Genomic DNA, 15466 nt, shown 5'->3' on the forward strand with positions numbered 1-15466 from the left:
AAAGGAAAGGAAAGGAAAGGAAAGGAAAGGAAAGGAAAGGAAAGGAAAGGAAAGGAAAGGAAAGGAAAGGAAAGGAAAGGAAAGGGGCTGAAATTGATAATAGATTCATTCTAAAAAAAAATAGATAGGAGATCAAATTCATGAAGGTTTATTGACCTAAATATATTAAGAGGTATGTTTCTATGCTCCAGATCCTGTCTAAGTCCTAGAGGAGCAGTCTGTTGGTTGGTGCCTATAGGAAAATATTATGGACCAGGTTACTGGACTACAAATCACATCTTGTTTAGCTGACTAATTATATTTTTAAATGTTAGACTTACAAAATCAATTAAGCTACTGACTGATAGCTTAATTTTTAATATCAGCTTACCCGCTGTCCTGTAGCTCTGTGGAAAGATGTTTGACTGTTTCTGGCACTTCAGTTTTCTCAACAGGGACTCTGAATGGCTCCACAGGTGGGACCTTGATGGGTTTTTCTTCTGGCTCCTCTAAAAGCTGCTGCTGCTGTTGTACAGTCTCTGCTCTTTGCTCATTTGGTTGTAAATCTTCTAGATTTGGCGTTTCTCTGACTTCTACCTCATTTCTGGTTGGCACTAGAATCTCTTCCGTCTCTTGAGCAGGTTGTAGGAGTTCAGTGTGCTCTGTTGCAACAGATTTCCTGTCGAACAACTTTTGAGATGACTCTTGCTCCAAAGGTTTTGTTGTTGTGGATGATTCTCGTGGGAGCTCAGCCTTCGAAGTCAGGTCTGTCGAATATTGTATTGGTTCAGGAAGATCCACCTTCTCTAAAGGTTTAGGAAGATCATTTGGCCTCTTTACAGCACTTTGACATGAGCTTTGAGCTGTGTTTTCCTCTGCATCCTCTGGTGGTAGGATCACCTCGTCTGATATCAGCGCAGAAGGAATCTCCTCAGTGGGAGTTACAAACTCAACCTGAGGAGACTCCAGAGATGGGAATGGTCTGGGAAAAGAAGAATAGAAGAAGAAAAGGGTTAACGGAGCTGTTGCTTGACAGCAAAAGTCCAAACAAATGACACGTTTGCGTGGGTTTGTGAAGGTTGTGTATACAGAGATGTTGACGTGTGTGTTTTGTGTGAGAAGAGGATCGTTGTCTCCCTGGAGATCAGGGACGATGTTACAGCTGATGTCATCCTTTTGAACATAATGGGCTGCTTTAGTTTCATTAGAGTTCAACCAGCAGTCATATGACTCAATTCAAACACAAAGTGCAGCTCTGTGTTTACATCCTCATTCATATTCATTGTCACAATGCTCTCCTCAATAGCGTTCCAGACAAGGCCTGGACAGGGTGTTACTGTGATGTTGATTAAAAAACAGAAATGATCACAAAAACAAAAGTCTGCCTGAATTCAAAGACACTACAGATTCTTTTGTTGTGATGCTTTGTGATGATATTAGCAGTAATAGTTTCCTGGGGTTGAGGTTTTAAACTACTTTAGCCATTTAATAAGACATTTAACAAAATTTTCTAAGTGTGTAGGACACAAAATGAATTAAATAAAAATAATATAATTTTAAAAAGTTGATACGTGGTTTTAATCAAAACAAAAATATATTAAGAATATAGTAAGGATTATTATTCACAACTACCAGATTCCCTAACTATCTGATTACCACTTTATCAGTGAATATTGGATTTAGGATGAATTTTTTTAAGAGTTTCTCTAAAGTAATTCTGTCCACCATTTTATCTGTCTATGTAAGTAATTTTCAAGCTGAGTTCCACATAAGATTGTTGAAGAAGCCAAAAAAAGCCTTAAAATCCCATTTTTTGAGCCTGCACAAGTAGAATAAAGGTTTAATAAAACATATATAGGTTTAACAATTGTAAATATCTTTGACTTTGAAATTATTCAAATCAAAATAGAACAAATTAGTTTGAGGTTTTTGTGGGGGGGTTTGCAGAGAACGTGAATATAATGCAAACAGCATGGTGTCGTCTTTTAGACCTGTTCTAAACAGATGAACTGAAGAACTACCCACAGCTGAAGTCCAGTATCCTAATCTGTCTAATGATGCCTCCCAGTGATCACAATGTGACTTTAGCCTCCCACATCTCTACATACTTACTAAAAAAAATACTGTCAGCTACAGGTAGGGGAACCAGAATGAATACCTTTGACAGAATCTGACCACAATAAATCCAAATCCAAACTAAAAACTAATATGATCCCCTTAGAACAATTTTAAAAACTGTATGAACATGCTATTGTGTTTACCTCAAGGCATCTTGTGTATTCACTTGTTCGCTCTGAGAGAGGTGTGCAGCGTCTTTTAGGACTTGAATCCAGTTTGTTTCTGGTTCCTGGGATCCTTGCTCTGGATCAGGACTCTCTGAGACTTTTTGCTCAACAAGAGAGCAGCAGGCAGGAGTCTTTTCGAGAGGTTTTGCATCACGCCGAGAAGCAGTGGCAGGGGGCTTTACCTCAGCCTTCTCCTGGAGCTCTGAAAACGCCACCTGATCATGGCGTTTCTCTGACTCATGAGGACTCATGAGGAGACGGGATGGTGGGATGATGATGGCATCAGCGCTTGTTTTATCTATCACACTACCGTCTATTTCAGTTTCCCTAGCACAGCTAACGCCCCCTCCTGAGGGACAAGCAGGGGTTTCTATGCTGCTCTGTGGCGCGTTGTTGTTAAAGAGACTGGACTCTGATTCTGCTCCACTTTCTTTATCATTTAAATTTGAAGTCACTTGCTTTCCTGCACTATCAGCTACTTGCACCCCCCTCTGTTCCCTCTCCTCTACCAAATCTGCCTCGTCTTCTTTAGGGATTTCCTCATCATTAGAGCTTTTTATGGCTGCTTGTACTACTTGGCTGCTGTCTGTGTCAGAGGTTTTATTGCAGCTTTGCAGCTCTGCATCCTTAATGTCACCCCATTGGCTTTTTTTAGCTGAGGCAGCACTAAAGTCCTCTCCCCTCGGTTCTGCTTCCCCAACATTTTGCTGTGTGCTGAACCCCTTTAGATAAACTTCATCAGCTTGGTTTGCACTTGAAATATGAGTGTCTTGACTGTCTGTGCTGACTTTTGATGAAACTGAATGTTGTCTAGCTGAAGTCGAAGCAAACTCGACAGATGCAGCACTGTTTTTTAACATTTCACATGTTCTGTGCTGGTCCATGTTAGTTATTTGTTCTGGCTTTTTGTTTCTGTTTGACTCATCCAGCTCTAAGCCAGGGTCTTTATTCACATCTAATCTCTGCCCAATCTCACCTACTTGAGAGCAAACAGTTACTAACCCTGCGTCAATTGATGCTTTTCCATCTGCACCATTTTCACTTCCATTTAAATCTACAGAAAAGCCAGATGGCACCTCTTCTTTCACTGCAAATCTAAACAACTCATCCTTGTTAACTGATTCAAACAAACTCTGATCAGAGCAGTCTCCCTCATCTGGACCTGCAGGTTGAGTCCAATTGCAAATATTTTCTTTGTCGTCAGTGGTTCCACCTGACATCTCCTCTGTGGAATGTGTGGATCCCAGACGCTGCTCCCTTTGCTCTGGTTCTTGAGCAAAACTGTTTAGATCTCGCAAGTCCTGCGATTGGCCAAAAGCTGGGCTCAGATCTGGTGCAGCGTCAGTGTCAGAGCTACATTCCAGCACTGCTGTCACAATTTGGCTCAAACTCTGGTCGTAAACAGCCTGAGTTTCAGTGTTGGACTCCAACTCAGGAGGTAAAAATCTTTCAGATGTTCTGCTGGAAGTTGAGGAAGTTTTACTTCCACATTTAGATGGAAAGCTCTTATTGGTTTCTTCTTTGTTTGCCATTTCTGTTGGGGGTGATTCAGTCTCCATATTGTGTTTACGTTGTGGCTGCAAAACTGCTGCTCCCATAAAAACAGCCTCTTTATCTGGTCCATTATACTGCTGCTGCAATGTTGGGTCTGTCTTTCCTGTCTGCTGCATTTTGTTATTTGCTGCTTCCTCTTGATTATCCATGGTTATGTCTTCATTTAGTTTCTTTTTTTCCCCCATACTATCATTTTCAGTGTTAACATGTGTCTCACTAGTAGAGTAGTTGACACATGCTAGGTCATCTCTGTTAGATGTTTCAATAATAGTAGAGTCTGGCTTATCGAGACATGTTGGCATTATATTACCAGATCTTTCCTTTAACAGTACATCATCTGCAGCTGAAGACTGGGCTGCAACAGTCAAGTTTTCCGCTTGTGAACAAGGATTATTCAAATTCTTGGTGCGAGATATCAGGAGTTCATCATCAGAGTGCTCAGCACAATCGCTATCCTTCAGCTCCCGACAGGTTTCATCTGTTCTCAAACTGGCAATACTGTGATTCAGATTCTCTATTAAAGGCATTTCACCATCCTGGTTGCTTGCCACCTCTCTGGAGATGCTGATGCAGTCCCCATCAGTACTGTGGCTACCTATGTTCTCTGGAAAAGAGACATCGCAGTCGGTAATAAACTCCAAGTGACTCATCATTGGTCCAGGAGGCTGTAATGCAATGGGTGGGTTGATGACATAGCCAGTCTCTTCTTTTGTCAAACCAGTAAAACCACCCATCAGTACCTCAGTAGACTCCATGACATCAGTAAAGACTGGTTCAGTTTGAGGGGTTTCATCTAAACAAGAAGGCTGAGAGGTGGACTCCAGAGGTTTTGAACCTGAGCATGTAGAAGGGTCAGCTTCAGATACATTATGCTGGTTCACTTGTTTTTCTTCAAGGGTCACAGTAGCATCATGTTTTGAAGATAAATCTTCCTGCAGGCATTTAGTCTCACTGTCAATGTCATGTTCTTCCTTACCCATCTGCTTCTCCCCAGTGGGAGAAGAAAGTTGTTTTGAGCATGCCTCTTGTTCGGCCATTCCCTCTGAGTGTATAGCACTTCTTTCATTGTGATCATAATCTAAGGCCATTTTCTTAGCATCACCTTCACCCAAACTGGCCATCCGTTGTTCTTGAATCTCATTTGAACCATGTATTTCTTCTTCATCCTTCATCAAACCTGTACTTGTGGAGTTTTCCGGCATATCAAAGCTGAGGTGATTGGGGAAGGTGTAGCTGGCCTCTGTCACAGGATGGTGCAACGTCTCATGAACAGTCAACGGAGGCAAAGAAGCACAGTCCAAACCTAGAACTGGCATGTTTGTAAGAGTCTCTGAGGAGCTGAGCTTAAAATTAACATCATCAGCAAAGTGAACTCTGTTACCTCCACTGCTGGTGCACAAAAGGACACCTCTTCCAGTCATGTTGGGACTGCCACTCTCACTCTGGGTACTGGCTGTACTTTCGGCTGTTTTCTCTTCAATGCTACGAGGTCCAACCTGTTGATCCGATCTTGCTTGTTGCTCACTTTGCTGTGATGTATTCAAAGGCTGAGGAGAGGTAAAAGGCTGGAAGACGTGGTTGCAGTTCCTTTCCGTGATGATTGATATCTGACAAGGTTGTTCCAAAGACAGTGCTTCCTCTGAAACCAGTTCTTGTATTGGTTCGGTCTTTATCTCAGCGTCTGTATGGCTGGAGCCCTGCTGCTGCTCAGAGTAAGAGGGAAGAGGTAAAACTGTCACGTCATGCTGCTTGTGATAGAAACGCTCCTCTTCAGAGCCCTCAGGAATGGTAGCGATCGGCTCACCCCGGCACGATGACTTCAACTGTGACTCGGCAACATCACTGGGCGGACTTGCTCCCGTCTTGACTGATGACACCCCTCCAACAGAGCCTTTCGGCTGGCTCGGTAAATTGTGCTCTCCAGCAAGCCCTCCTTTTTCTCCTACCTCCCCTCCTCTTCCTTCCCCTCCCTCTTCCGATCTTTCTAAATGTGCACCACTCCTGTGATCCTGGAAATGAGGACCAAAGGTATTCGTACAGCCTTCGGAGAATAGTAGCTCCTTTTCAGCGTCCGTCTCTTCAGCTGGTGAGATCTCTGTGTCTGTGCTGTGAATGCACGCCTCTCTCGGTCCCTTAATTTCAGCCTCAGCCAAGTTGTGTGGCATTTTGCTGCTGCAGCTTTCCTCACATTCAGTCTCCCCCTCTTTGGCCGAGAATGGAAGCGTGCAATTTCCTTGTGAGCAGTTTAATGAGATGAGGTGGGGGCTCTCCTGGAGTTTGTCTCTTTTTACATCCGCAGAGGCAGGATAGCCTGCTCTTCCATCCAGTTTGCCTTCTCCTGCTCCTTTCTCACTCTCTGCAACTCCTACAGTAGCTACCGTCTCCTGTAGATCACGGCTCACACTTTCTCTCTCTCCCTCGCTTTCTATCACTTCTGACAGTGTGGGTGTTGTCAGTGGCAACGTATTAACCACTATTACAGCGTTTCCAAGGCCGCTCTTCACACAACCGTCTCCCACACAAGTTCTGCTTTTGGAGAGTACGTTCTGATCCTCTGCTGTGGGTATTTTTGTTTCTGTAGTAACTATAGCCTCCTGTCTCTGTGCATTCAATCCCTTTTCACTACAATCACCTTGTCTGGTAGCTGCAGTTTGGAAATGTGTTGCTGGTGTACAGTGGATGCCATTTTCTCCTTCAGTTACATGTTGCTCACACTCTGAGCTCTGATCATTAACACTCATATCCATATTGTTGTGGTTCTCTGACTGATGGGTCCCCTGTGAAAGGGACTGCATGAAGTCAGGTGAACAGGCTGAGGCAGTAAGATGATCCAGACTGCTTTGAGGGGAAGACTTTTGCATTCCCACGGGATTCAGCTGTTGCTTGTAATCAGTCTCTTCCCCACAAGTCAGAAGCTCAGAGTCTAGCTCCGACTCAGATGTAGCATTTTCTGCTAAATCTGTGTGAGTGCCAACATATGATAGTGACAGAGCCTGTTTTTCAGTTTCGGACTGGCAAATCTCTGTCTTTGCTTCCTGGTCACTCTCGGCACTCTTTTCTATCTTCTTTTTCTTGTGTTTCTTTTTCTTTGCTTCTTTGTTCTGTCCAATTTGTTTGTCAGATTTTGATCTTGACTGATTATCCTCCCTTTCCTTGTCTGTTTCTTTTTTTGATCCTGATCCTGTTACATCTAAACCATTTGACTCATCTGTACAAACATTAATATTAAACTCATCATGTGTATTTTCTTTCCATAAGGTTGCAGCCTCTGCTATTCCTCCTGGGCTTTCTTCTTTAATCTCTGTATCAAAATTATTTGAGCTGTTTATCTCAGCAGTGACATTCAGACCAACATGTTCATTTAAGGTCTTTAAGTCTCTCTGTTCTTTTGGAGATTCCCTATTTGTATCCGATTTCTCCTTTTGTTCATCCATCTCCATTTTTGACTTAAGCTCTGAACATTTCTCCACGTTCTGATTTGCTTCTACTTTACTTTCCATCTCTGTTTTCCTAGAGTTATTCTCCTTTCCTAGAATGTAATCCCTAAAACTAAACACAACTGTGTCCGTCTGACTGTGTGCTGCCTCACTGTTTCCATGTGTACTCTCGTTTCCACGGCCACCGTTGCTATGTCCTGGCTGCACTGCAACTGGAAGTGGCGAGAATGATTTGCTGGACTCATTAACCATCCCCTCATTGGTTGCCTTCCCTACTACATCCTGAGTCATTTCAGACTCCTTAGAAGAGAGCATGCCCAGCGACGCCATTTGTTCTTCGCATTCTTGGAAGGCCATTTGGAGTTCCTGGTCCAAGAAGTTGGTTGGGGAAGGTGTCAGGGGTCCCGGCTGAGGTGAAGAATGGACATCTGGGCTTACTGGCTGGGTGCCATCTGGCCTGAGATGAGGGCAGGGCGACACGGTTAGGACGAGACAGACAGCTGCTCATTCCACGATGCCGTCGAGCATTGCTATTGGCAGAGCAGAAGCCCATGCTCAGCAAACACAACACCCAGTTGCACTTCAAGATGCGTGGGATGGCCCTTCCTGAGCAAGAACTGAATATCAGCTGTTTCTAAGATTATGGGAGTTTTAAAGAACATGCACGTCTTTTTACAAACAGACCAGAGCACAAACTACATCTAATTAACTTCACTAAATCAGTTCTCACTGATCCTTAGTGTCTCCCTATTTAAAGATGTGCAACGTTAATAGCTTCATCAAACTGTTAATTCAAACACATTCAGGAAATCGCATTGAAACTGTGATATTTTTGTTCATGTTCACCCTGGATTCATGCAGACATGCTTGTGGCAGGAAGTCGCAGTGAAATTTAAATTGACGTTTCTTATTTTTGTCAAGATCTATATGGACTTGACAGTCACTAACAAAAATAAACAAAAAAAATCTAATCTTTTAAAGATCAGAGTATGCATCAGAACCATGACACTTTTTGGTGTGAACGCTATATTATGGGTAAGGTGTTAAACAGGAAGTCAGCGGAAGGAAAAAGATATAACAGGCTTGAAAGGAAATTGTATTTTCTACAACATGTTAAGATGTGTCTTCACTTCATTATGGCTGCTACTTAAACACACTGTGACACGTTAGGCAAAGTTTCACCATGTGTGAGAGTAGTTGCTTTACATAAAAAAAAAAACCTGTTAAATAAATTGGAATTTGTGATGGTAAGAGTACAATATGTGGAAAGGTGTATCAATACTGTAAATAGAAGCTTATATTGCTAGTTAAAATGGCTGTAAAGAAAATTACAAAAACACTTGAATGAGCAAGGGTGGGTGCATTCATATGAATATAATATTTATTAGTCTTACTTAAAATTATTGTTGCATTGTATGCTGTGTCCTGAGTTTTGTTCATCTCACTTTCTAATAAGCCAACTAAAAAGGAAGAGCACAACTACATAGCTACAAAGAAAATGACTGTACAACTAAACTGATGAGTCAGTCGGAGGAGCATTAAGCAGTAGCCAAGAGGCCCATGATAATTATCGGGGAGCGGCAGAGATCCATAGCTCAGGTGAGAAAGATATTTTTTAGTTGTGCTCTCCACTAATGACACTGTTATGATAAAAGTCCAGTTTAAAGTCTGCCACAAGCCAAGTAGGACACAGCAAACGTGGGGGAAAAAAAGGTGTCTTTGTCACCTTTACTCAGAAGAGAACAAAATAAAAATTTTTGGCCATGGTAACACAAGAAGAAAACTGTTTAAGACTTAAGAATTAATTCCAAGCTGCACTTTACATAAGAAGTAGTGTATTAAACTTGAAAGAAAACTGCTAGAAAACTGTAAATAAGTGGCTTCTAGTCAAAACTCCCTATACGTTTCTCGTTTTAAGAGACTTTTCAGCCAGACAGATGAAATTGCCTGAGTCCCTGCTTAGCTTTTAATTAGAAGTACAAGAAATACCAGGTTGTGTCAGTTATTTGCCCTCAGTTTTCTTGCTTATTCTGTTTGGGTTTCATCGTGTGTACCATTTCATTATTTTCAACTCTATACCAAAATCAACTGACAATAAAACAGCTTTAAAAACAAACTTCTTTCATGCCAATCCACAGAAACCAAACCAGTTGTTTGTGTTTAGTCTGCAGTAAAGTTTAGGTGGAGGAAAATCATTATTATTCTCTTCATCCGTCAGCTGTGATTGCACTCCTTGTATTCTTGTAAACACAAAGTCTCTTCCAGCATGCTGCTCACTAACCAACCTGCCATTCAAGGCTGTATCCAATTCTCTTGGCACTTTGCACTAAAGGGCAGAGCAGTAAATAAACTCTAGTGTTTCCAGCTGGCAGGCATCAAAATGATTCCTGCTGCTGCCTGAAAAATAGAACAAAGCAAATGTCTCAAACAGCAATGCGTCTTCAGACTAATAAGTCTGCAGTGAGTAGGCAAAAAAAAAAAAAAAAGTTGGATCACTGTCTGCCATACTTCTCTTTTTGGAGTTTGAGCTGTTAAATTATAAAGTCAAACATTATCTATACTGCAGCAGGGTGTGAGATTTTCAGTAAACATTAAAGCCTTGACGCAGATCATGGAGGGGGGGAATGTGTCCACAGATAAGCCACTTGATCATAAGGAAATTAATCACCACAAATCAAAGTAAAACCTGCCTCAACTGGCAGCATCACAGCAGCAACGTCATCGCAATCAAGCATGAGTTAGAAACATTAGATTAAACCCAAGCGCCCTGATTTATAAAGCTATGATCTCATTTACAGCTGACCACAGTCCCACGGCAGAGACGCATGCCGAATCATGTGCTACCTCCCGTCTAAAACCAGCAGTGGTCCACCGACATCCATGTGATGCTGCAGGTCCACCAGTAGGGGGTTCACCTGCTCACATTTTCTCCCATCGGAGCAAGAATGAGCTCTGCTGACACAGGTCCATAAAGCAAACATGGAGACACGCATAGATCATTATCGAGTTAACTTTCACCTCTGGATAACTTGCACATATGGTATTGTTTGTAACCGGTGCATCATTAGACAAAGTTATTTTATTACTTTATCAGTGGTGTAAATATTTTAATGAAATGTTTCTTTATGAACTGCACATATTTTATTAGATAAACTTTTCTGTAGTGATTAATATAATCACAGGGTTATTAGCAGAATACTTTGTCACCTCAGCAAGGGACTGGAGCCTCTTGTGAGGATTGGTTGAAACTTCACCTGGTTGTTATAATAATTTTCTCACAAGCACGAGGAATAATTGGAATGTTTTTGAGAAAAGTAAAATCCAGCCTCTGTTCTGTTTTCATAAATGAAGTAAATGTTTCTAGAAGGTCAAACTAGAATCTGTTCAGCTTTGATTAAACCTTATTGCCGTTTGTATGTTTCTCACCTTAAGGAGGTCTCAATACCAAAAAGAAATCCTTGATGTCCCTTTTCTAGTGGCATCAAGTGACATCGTTTGAAACCCCAACTTTCTCACTGTAAGGCTATTGCTGTATTCACACAGAAAGTTCTGGAGTGGCCTAGTCAAAGTCTGGACTTAGATCTGACTGAAATGCTGTGTCATGACCTCCTTCTTGAGAACTTTCCAGTAAGGTTAAATTAAGACATTTGTTCCTCCACAGTGACGTAAAAAACTCACTGCTCTATGTTTAATTGTCAGTTGTACCCAGTAGGGGTATTACTACTAGTTATTGTGTTTTATCTAGGAACAGGGTAGCTTGAATAGTTTTTTTCCTTAATAAATATAATATTTATTAAAAACCTGCACACAATAACTTTCTTAGCTAGAAGCAAACCTACATGCTTCCCGCAAGCAAAACCAATCAAAGGGAGCGAGGGTGTTTACTTGTTTTTGAACAAAAATAAACTTTTTTTATATGTAAGTTAAAGTTTAGTGTGATTTATTTATTAGCTTGAGAGCTAAAAACATCCGTAATTTCCTCTGAGGTAAAAAAAACAGTTGTGGGCAAGGACACGTTTCTACATACCCCAGTGAAGACTCCCAGATGTTCAACTCGCTACTGAAATCCAAACTGGGCAGCAGATCATGAGGAAACTCGAGCTCCTCCTTGTCCTCCTGGTCTGCAGATCCTCTGTCCTCCTCCACTCCAGTGATGACTGGGACCTCTGGGAGCACTGGTTGGTAGGTGGAGGCTTCGGTCAGCAGCGCTTGGTTGTCCCGTCCACTCAGACTCTCTGCGTCAGTCTGCGAGACAGTGGAGACATCATGTTGGTGCGCTGCAACCTGCAGCACATGCGGAGCATGTTGCAGCATGTAGTTGAACAAGCATGAGCGTGTTGGAAGCAAACGTAGGAAACACCCAGAGATTAATGCTCAGGCACAACATGTGATCAAATAACTCCACCCATGCGTTAAACTATTAAGCAAAAAGCTGGTACAGCAAAGTCACAGCAGATTACCTGGAGTCTGTCCAATCACTAAACACATATTAGATCTGCTTTTCTTATGCTGATGTAGGTATATACCAGCCTAACATCAGTTATTAACCGATTCGTACCTTGTGTGCTGCTGTCAGCTTGTCTGACAACAAGCTAGCAGAACGTTAACTGATCTCGGTGTCGGATTCTTATCTGCTGCGTTCAGTATGGCTTTGTTATCAAACTGACTATACTTATTTGCATGAAATTGAATCTTTGCCTATGCACATAAAAACAACGTAAATAAGATAGATAAACAACGGATGGATATACAAACTGATGGATGGATGTCGGGCTGTAATGATTAATCAGATTAATCGTGATAAACCAGTTATTGAAATAAGTGTCACGTAATTTAGTATTCAATTAATCGATAATTGGAGTACACAGACTGAAAGAGCAACAATTAAATGCCTGAAAGGCAATAACTAAGCCAAAACAGTCAAAAACAAGTACATATTTTGCAATTATGCTAAAAAAAAAAAAAAAAAAAAAAAACATTCTTAGTCTGTAAATATTTTCTACCCATAAATGCCAGTTTTAGCTTCACCTGGGTCAAATTCTGTAAAAAAAAAAAAAAAAAAGAACTCTTCTATTAAGCTCTTCGGTAATCCAATTATTAATTGGTTAATCTAAAAATAATCAAAAGATCATCCCTCCTCTGTGTTAATGTTGAGTCAAGCAGAAAGGCCTGAGCTTTTCACGTGCTGATATTAGAAGTATTTTTTAATCAAGCTTATGGAATGCAGTTGTAGCATATTAGGCAATAGAATTTTTCGAATTGACCGCGGTTATTCGTTTAAGCACTTTGTATAGGCTTAAACGTGCTATATAAATAAAATTACCTTACCTCATTTGCATCCTTGTATAAAAATGCTTAAGTGGTTGAATGAAAATTCTACACAATGTGCCAATTATTTTTTTTTATCCAATTAATGTATTAATTGTCAGAATATTCAATTGAATAATCGATTATTGAAATAACCGTTAGCTGCAGCCCAAGATGGATAGATGGATGGTATTCAGATTAGTCATGACTCCCAACACCATCTCCAGCTTCAAAGCAAAAACTCCAACCTCACTGTCTAGACTTTACATCTGCAGCTTCATTCATGCTTTGCTGCTCTGGGGCTTTGAAATTACAACCATTAAATGCATAAAATAAAGTAGGTGATTATTACAGCCTGCAGCTGTCCATCTAATACACACATCATAAGGAAGTACATTTCTTTTGCAAGGCTTGAAAAATAATTTACCAGGCAGACAAGTCTATTCACAGATGACAGAACCAGTCTTTCCAGATGTGTAAAGCACAACAGACACTGGCTATAACCATTACACAGAAAATAGTTTGCCCTTTTGTTTCAGGAACTTAAAACTCCTCCAGTCAAACTTTGAAAAAATCTTGAATTTTGTCAGGATTTCTGTCAGTCCGTCTGGGAAACAGTCCAACCGCAGACACACATAAACACACACATACACAACACTTGGCAGTGTCGTCGTGTTGCGGCAACGTCGCCCTCGTAGCATCCAAACACCCAACTGTCACAATTCAGTGGAATTTCTCCCTCATGGAGCTGCTCAGTTAATGGAGCCTGGAAAGTTTTTTTCATTTCATGCATCTTGCTTTGTTTTTTTGTTTTTTTAAGACCATGGCATGCAGGTGCAGGAGCATAATAAAGTGTGCTTATGTAGGCACCTACAGAAATGTGCAGAACTGAAGGAACTTTATAACCATGTTTTTACAACATCAGTGTATGACCTGTTTCTCAAGTTTTAGTGTTATCTCTTTAAATCCATGCTGCCTGGCAAAAGCCTGGAACTTTTCCACATTTTGTGATGCTAAAACCTTGAACTTCAATGTGTTTTAGTGGAGTTTCATAACAAACAAAGTAGTGCATAACTGTGTGGTGGAAGGAAAAATGCTAATGTTTTATACTTCTTCCATGTTCACCTTCTCATGTTTGAAAAATATTTTAATCTCAGCCAGGCTGAAAGGGCAAACATTAACATTAGTGTCTTTGCACACAGATACTAAATAGGATTTAGGTCTTGACTTTGACTAGACCATACTAACATACATGTACATTAATCTAACAATTCTGGCTATATGCCAACTATTTTCTAGTTGGATAGTCATCCGACTAAAAAATACAATACTTCTGTAGCCTTTAGCAAGTTTTATTTCCGGAATTAGCATGGATTTAGCTCTATCCATCCTCCATTCAACTTTGACCAGCTTCCCTGTCTCTACTAAAGAAACAAATCCCCACAGCATGATGCAACCTGTGCCAAGTTTCACCATATGAATTACTTTACAAACATATGTAATGAACTCTGTTATCCTGTGACTTATAAAGGAAATCGGTTGCACTGGATTTCATTTTGGGGTGTTTCTTTAAAAAAAGGAAGTGAATATAAATTTAGATTGTAATCCATTTACTATTTCGCTTCCACTTCACAAGTATCCACCAGAAATATAAAGTAAAGGGGAAATGTCTAAATGAAATACGAGTTTGTGATCGTAATGAGAAAAAATTTTTTAAAAGTTCAACTGGTGTGAACACGTTGGGTATAAACAGCTGTAGAAAGCATGCGTCCATGTGAAACATACAGAAAAGGTTGGCCGCATTACAAATGGCTGTCTGCACACTCGACTGGTTTACTAACTGAACACAGATGCTGAAATCAGACTAACACATCTTGTGTGAGATTCAGAAGCCTCACCTTTGTCAATGTAACACAGATCTTGCTACGCTCAACACATTCAGAACAAGAGCAAATATTCAAGATTTCTCATGCACTCATGGAAATATTTGCACAAAAAAAGTCAAGAAAACTGCCATATAAATCTGTGTTTGCATGTTTTAGTTTAGCTGGTCTCTGCAGTGCTCCTTTACCAAAAGACAAAAAGATAAAAGAGAATAAAAGGAATTGGATGAAAAAGTGAACTGGCAGGAGTAGCACTTTGAATGCCTGTGATCGCACTGTTTTCTGTATCGTTGTTGCATAATCAGATTAATAAAAGACATTCTTCTGCACCTGCACGTAATGCGATGATAAGCCTGTATGAAAAGAAGGCCCCCCATGCTTCAAAAAGTTTACAGCCAGCAATGATTCACCTGCTTACTGGTCCTTTAAAGGTCACCAGAGGGGTCAGTGAGGTGGAAAACCTCACTGGAAATCCTTATTTCTGTGTGGTTTCAACACCACACACACATACTAATTAACCCACAAGAGCAAAGCAGAAAGCAGGGCTGAAGTCGCCTGGAAATCTTCGCCATGCGGTACGTCACGTTAATCCAACATGTCATGTGCTTAAAAAACTTTAATAGACCACACATGACTCCCGTTAAGAGGAGGAAAAAAAAGGAGTTTGTTTCCTCCTGTTATGAAAGTGAGTGCTGCACTTACCCAGCAGTGCGCCTTGCTGTGCTGAAGGTGACTCCCCAGTGCAGCTCCTCTGCTATCCCTGTGTCATGCTCACAGTGTGGGCAGCCACTGCAGGACTGTGTGTTTTGATGGGAGGCAGAGAGCGGCACCGAAACATGCTGCAACACATGCTGCTGACGTCCCCTCTTCTCTCCCGCACTGACTCAGCTAAGTTCCTCCTTCTCCTCCTCCTCCGCCTGCTCAGCTGCTGCCTCTCCCCTGCTAAATTTCCATAAGCCGCCTCTGTTTCTTGCAGAGCGTGTGTGAAGAGTGGAAACACTACACTAGCCCGCACTGACAA

General features: G+C 41.1%; 1 protein-coding gene across 13 annotated transcripts in view; it reads right to left on the minus strand.

The window, feature by feature from the left end:
- tacc2 (transforming, acidic coiled-coil containing protein 2) overlaps positions 1-15466 on the minus strand; it is a 58089-nt gene that overhangs the window by 36031 nt on the left and 6592 nt on the right. For all 13 annotated transcript variants that reach the window (XM_017308952.1, XM_017308945.1, XM_017308942.1 and 10 more), the window contains 4 exons: positions 11283-11500; positions 10100-10207; positions 2241-7712; positions 371-961 (listed from right to left, as the gene is read on the minus strand). In XM_017308952.1, coding sequence (XP_017164441.1) covers positions 371-961; positions 2241-7712; positions 10100-10207; positions 11283-11500 — 6389 coding nt within the window. The remainder of the gene's footprint in view (positions 1-370; positions 962-2240; positions 7713-10099; positions 10208-11282; positions 11501-15466) is intronic.

Source organism: Poecilia reticulata, linkage group LG15, assembly GCF_000633615.1.
Source record: "Poecilia reticulata strain Guanapo linkage group LG15, Guppy_female_1.0+MT, whole genome shotgun sequence".
NCBI classification, from domain to species: Eukaryota; Metazoa; Chordata; class Actinopteri; order Cyprinodontiformes; family Poeciliidae; genus Poecilia; species Poecilia reticulata.